Here is a 5,537-nt window from a genome sequence, read left to right on the forward strand (position 1 = left end):
TGTAGGGTTTCTTTTCTCACAACCCTAGACCTATATAACCTTATTTTAGAAGCCGTCACATAAGAGAGTACAAGGAGAACATATGAAAAAGGTGACCAATGCCTTATTCTCTCTGAAAGAAGCTATTTCGTCTTTTGCACCTTAGGGTTTTGTAATCAAGTGCTTCTTGATCTTCATTTTTAATGAAGTGAAGAATTTTGCAACCAACATTCTTCTTTTAGTTGGTGATTAAAGTCACGTATTGGGATCTGCGCAATTGGTTAGTCATGTACTAGGATTCGTGCATCATCAAAGGGCGACGTTTATATATTGAAGAGTTCAGAGGTTCTGAAGTGATAGAAGGTTTCTGCTGTGAGTTCATCTATGGGGACTGTAGAGTCTACGGATAAAGGTTTTGTACTAGATCTGAAACTTCTCTATACTATAGTGGATTGCTTTTCGAGAAGGTTTCCCCCCAAGTTTTTTGCTGTGAAACTAGTTTGTTTCTTTGGTTTTCCTAGGTCATTATATCTTGTCTTATTTACTTTTCCGCTGCATTCATTATTGACATGATATTGATGTTTGTTTGTTTTAACAAGTTTTATTCATAATAAATCTAATTAATAACTTGGGTTTAAAACTTGTTAATTCTATCAACTAGGGTCTAAATTTCCCAACATTCAACTACTAATATCTATTGCATCTATATATACTAGCCAGAATATGGAGTTGCAACCACATTAAGAGGAAATTTTCTATGATTAAATACTCCTGTAGACTCAGTCATGTCCACATTGCCTCCTCTTGTCCCTCCAGGCAATGTCCAATCAAAGTTGTACATAAGATTTGCCAAAACAAGTTTGACAAATAGGATCAACTGAAAGTCATGTCCTCTAAAATCTAAAGAAGTCAAGAACTTTTCCGACTGAAATTTCTCTAGATTGTCCGACAACCCAGGGTCTCTTCCAATTGCCCATACATTGATAAAAACTTGTATTCTAGTTGCAATGCCATTACCCTGTATTTTGGCATCTTGAATTGATTCTCGAGGAACTAACAATGGAATAGGAGGATGGAAGTGAAGAGTCTCTTTGACCATTGCATTTAAGTATAGCATTTTGTCCAAATCATCCCCTATTATGCCCTTTTTGTTGCCAACGATTCTTCTCACTTCATTTTGCACCTTCTTCATAGTCTTTGGGTTTCTTAGGAGCCCTACCATTGTTTAGTCAAAGTCTGTGTATATAATATCAATACTAGCAGCAAATGCATCCTATAACCCAAAAAAAAAAGGACATATTGAAAAAACTTTCTGATCAGCATGAGAAAGAGTATAAAATACCATAGCCTCCTAAAACAAAATAAAACATTTTTTGCAGTGAAGGTTTGTTGACCCCACTAAAAATATTGACAAACACAAATTCATAACGTTTTCTACAATTTGTTGAGATTATTGTCATTATAAATTCACGTGGATGTGATGTTATGGTGGGTCTCAGTCTGGTATAGAGTGACAAGCAAAATACCTCGGTAAATTGTTAAAAATATTGTGTATTTGTGTGCCTATAGGCTTATTCTTTAAACCCACTCATTGTTGTACAAGAATCAATTTTAGTTACTATGCAATTTGTCCTAGTCTAGTCTAAAACCCTTTTTTTTGGGGTAGAAATATGCCCACCAAATATATATATATATATATATATATATTTTAAACATTTTGGAATGAATGTGTCTTTAGGGGAATCTAAGCTAGCTAATCTAGTAAAAAAAATTTATTAAAAAAAAAAAAAAAAAAAAAGCTTCCAAACTAAAAACTACTAATTTTGTTTGGTAATGAGATCAAGCTTGGTTTGTGTTCAAAATAAAAATTAAATAAACAAACTTAAACTTTTAACACTAGAGTTGGCTTATTTATAACCCTACACATTTATAGCCTTCTTGAGGAAAGATTTTTTTGCATCTTTTGAAAGATGTAATTTGGACATTATCTATGACCTTTGTCTACCAAGTTCAAAAAACTCTAAAATGATGGATGAAATGCACCAATCGATTATATGCACTTAATTGCATGCAAAAAACCGATGACGTTTGAACCCTTGAAATTATTAGGAGTTACAATAATATTGAGAGAGAGAGAGAGAGAGAGAGGGCTGCATTTGGGGTGGCGGTTGGTGGATAGTGGCGGTGCGATTATGAAATTCCCTACATGGATACCAAATCATATTACACACCCTTGTGCTCTTCAAGTGAATGAGTGTGGAATGAAAATTTTTTACTAAAAATATGGGTGTAAAATATTTTATGCCAAAATACCCCACATTTTGCTGTCAACCTAAAAATATTTTTAGGTTTAACTAGTAATTTCAATAAAATTAAATACTTGCAATTGGGAAAAATATTTTTCGAAAAATAATTTTAGGTGAAACAACTGCATATAATATTACGATGTTCCTTCTTAATACTTAATAGGCCACAATACTTTTTTTTTTATTTATATTAAAGTTCTATTCTCAACAATCAAAATGAAATGAGAGAAAAGAGAACTTCAAACTGAAAAATCATACATTGTTGCCATATAAGTTGAACTTAGAGGATTATTTAAATGCTAAATGTATTGCCTATATATACTAGCCAACATATGGAGTTGCAACTGCAATAAGAGGAAATTTTTTATGAATGGCTACTCCAATAGATTCTGTCATATCCAAATCCTCTCCTTTTGCCCCATTAGGCAATGTCCAATCAAAGTACTTCACAAACTTTGCCAAAACAAGCTTAATGTTGGTTATGGCAAAGGAAATTCCAGGGCAACTCCTCCTACCAGCTCCAAATGGGATCAATTGGAAATCGTGTCCTTTAAAGTCTATAGAAGAATTCAAGAACCTTTCTGGATGAAATTCCTCTGGATTGTCCCATATCCCAGGGTCTCTTCCAATTGCCCACACATTGATAAAAACTTGAGTTCCCGCTGCAATATCATAACCTTGTATTTTTGCCTCTCTACTTGATTCTCGAGGAACTAACAGTGGAATAATAGGATGCAAGCGAAGAGTCTCTTTGATTACTGCATTTAAGTAATGCATTTCATCCAAATCATCCAATTTTATGTCTTTTTTGTTGCTAGTGATCACTCTCACTTCATCCTGCATCTTCTTCATCATTTTGGGATGCCTTAAAAGTTCTGTCATTGCCCACTCTAACGCTGAGTACGTAGTGTCAGTGCCAGCAATAAATGTATCCTATAACAACATGTGGTTAATATTGAAGAAATTTTTCAATATGCATGAGAAAGAGTGTGAAATACCATATGCTACTTGAACAAAACAAAGCCTTTTGTAGTCAAGGCTATCTTTTTTCTTTTTTCTTTTTTCTTTTTTTTTGACATTTAACTATATAAACCCATATATATATATATAGAGAGAGAGAGAGAGAGAGAGATGCTTACCAGGATTAAAGCCTTAATGCATACTCTATCAATAGGGAAACCGATCATGTTTTCCTTCTGAACCCAAAGCAAAACATCCACAAAGTCCTTTTGGTCTTCATTTTCTTGACTATGGTCATCACTCCCTTTCTTTTTACTATTGATGTGCTCTTCAATTACTCCTTCCAAAAAATCATCAAACTGTTTAGCCACCCTTTCTGCTTTAGCATCCAAGCCATTGACACGGTTCACCCATGCAAGCCATGGAATATAATCCCCCATATTATTAACACCCAACAACTCCATCATCTCCCCTATAAGCTCCTTAAACTTCCTTCCACCTTCCCCTTCACCATACTTCCTTCCCAAGGCAACCCTACATATTATATCATTAGTAAGCTTTGCAAACATTTCGCTTAAATTGATCACACTTGAAGAAGAACAAGACTGTTTGATTTCTCAATTTGTAGAGAAATTTCCTCCTCTCTCACAGCACGAAAAGACTGAACCCTTTTATTATTCAAAAGATGTAGCACAAGTATGCTTTTCGTTTGCCTCCAGTACTCACCGTAAGGTGCCAATGCCACATCTTTGAAATCGTATGTTAGTTTCCCAAACATTCTTGTTTTTGACCGATTTGCAAAGATGACATCATTGGTCTTCATAATCTCTCGGGCAGCATCGGCGGATGAGACAACAAGGGTCGGTACATTGCCTAACTTTAGCAGCATTAGGGGGCCATAGAGTTGAGCTAAGTCTCGAGTGAGTGGTGAGGGTACATGCGGAGTTGGTGAAGGTTTCCGATGATTGGGAGCTTTGTGTGGTGAAGGTGGTGAATTTTTGTTCTTGTTTGGAAGTGTGGAGGACCATTTGGATAGGAGAATGAAGATAAAGGCCAAGATTGCTAAAACAATGGGATGCAGCAAGAAGGATGTTACATTTGGCCCTAGAAATTGGAGGAAGTGTGACATTTTCTGCTCTCTTTTCTATATGTTTAAGTTCTTGCGATTCCCTTGGTATTAATGTCCTCTTTTTATATTGGATGTATACACTGCCCTAACGCCTCAAGCGTACGTAGTGAGAACTTGAATGTGAATAAAAGTCAACAAATGGTGCTTTATCCAAACACGAAAATCGCGCCGCTCATCTAAAAATAAACATGAAACTGGTATTAAGTACTGTAATGAAGATGACTTTGTGATTGTGAGTTGTCGTGTGGGCTTAGGCAACTCCAACTATGACATTTGCACTAACAAAAAGGACAAATTAAACCATCAGATCAAGATGTGATCCATCTCAAATTGAACTCTAATAGAAATTAATGATTATATCTGATTGATATTCCGGGCTTCTCATATGGTGGACCCTCCTTTCTTTAAGTACATTTGTTTTTGCCACAAATGTTGTTTTTCTTATGTAGGTATACACTGTTAATCCAGCCAGCTACTCTTTCTATACGTTGAATCTTATTTAACAATCACTTCCTTAATTTATTTCTCTTGCAAGTATATACTTAGAAAGGAATATGCACAAGCATACATAAATTGCATATTTGAAAGTTCTTAGTACCTTGAGTAAAATTCATTGAAGGAGGACACTAATAAATTTCTTTTACATGTTATTAGCAAGTCACTAGACTAAAGTCATTAGGGATTTCATCAAGGCCTGCATGTTATGTTCATACATGATAATTTCCCTACATAGATGATTCTGTTTTTGTAGAAGTAAATTAAGTTTCTAATGTAAAATTTTGTGTCATTTTAGTCTAAATTTTTTTTTTTTTTTTTTATTTTACCTACAAATATTTTCAAGTATTTAGTTGCGTTCTTGAAAATGTTCCAGAAAACATATTTTTTACTTTCCCATATATTTTTAATTCCAAACAAATACTTAATAAAATAAAATAAAAAATCTTTACATTCAAACTCAAAAAAAATCCAAAAAAATAATTTAAAAAATTAAGTTAATAAACAAAAAAAAAAAAAATGAGAGAGAGAGAGAGAGGTTGTGTTTAGGGGTGGTGGAACTGGTGGTCAATGGACAACGATGGCTAGGGATGGAGACAAAACTTCAATTGAGGGGGATTGAATTATGAACCAATTTTGTTTCATTACAATCCAAATTAGCATTCATT

At 34.3% G+C, this 5,537-nt stretch overlaps 1 protein-coding gene and 1 pseudogene across 1 annotated transcript; both read right to left on the reverse strand.

Moving 5' to 3' along the window:
- Nucleotides 1–691: 691 nt before the first annotated feature.
- Nucleotides 692–1,201, reverse strand: LOC112010350 (cytochrome P450 736A117-like). The gene has a single exon (XM_024042700.1). It carries the CDS (start codon nt 1,199–1,201, stop codon nt 692–694), a length of 510 nt encoding a protein of 169 aa, XP_023898468.1.
- A 1,351-nt stretch (nt 1,202–2,552) lies between these two features.
- LOC112010351 (cytochrome P450 736A117-like) lies at nt 2,553–4,374 on the reverse strand (annotated as a pseudogene).
- Between the last annotated feature and the right edge of the window lie 1,163 nt (nt 4,375–5,537).

Source organism: Quercus suber, unplaced genomic scaffold, assembly GCF_002906115.3.
Source record: "Quercus suber isolate HL8 unplaced genomic scaffold, Cork oak 2.0 scaffold_48, whole genome shotgun sequence".
Lineage (NCBI taxonomy): Eukaryota > Viridiplantae > Streptophyta > Magnoliopsida > Fagales > Fagaceae > Quercus > Quercus suber.

Excerpts from the sequence above, each read along its gene's own strand:
- LOC112010350 (XM_024042700.1), bottom strand. The coding sequence starts at position 1,201 with ATGGTAGGGCTCCTAAGAAACCCAAAGACTATGAAGAAGGTGCAAAAT.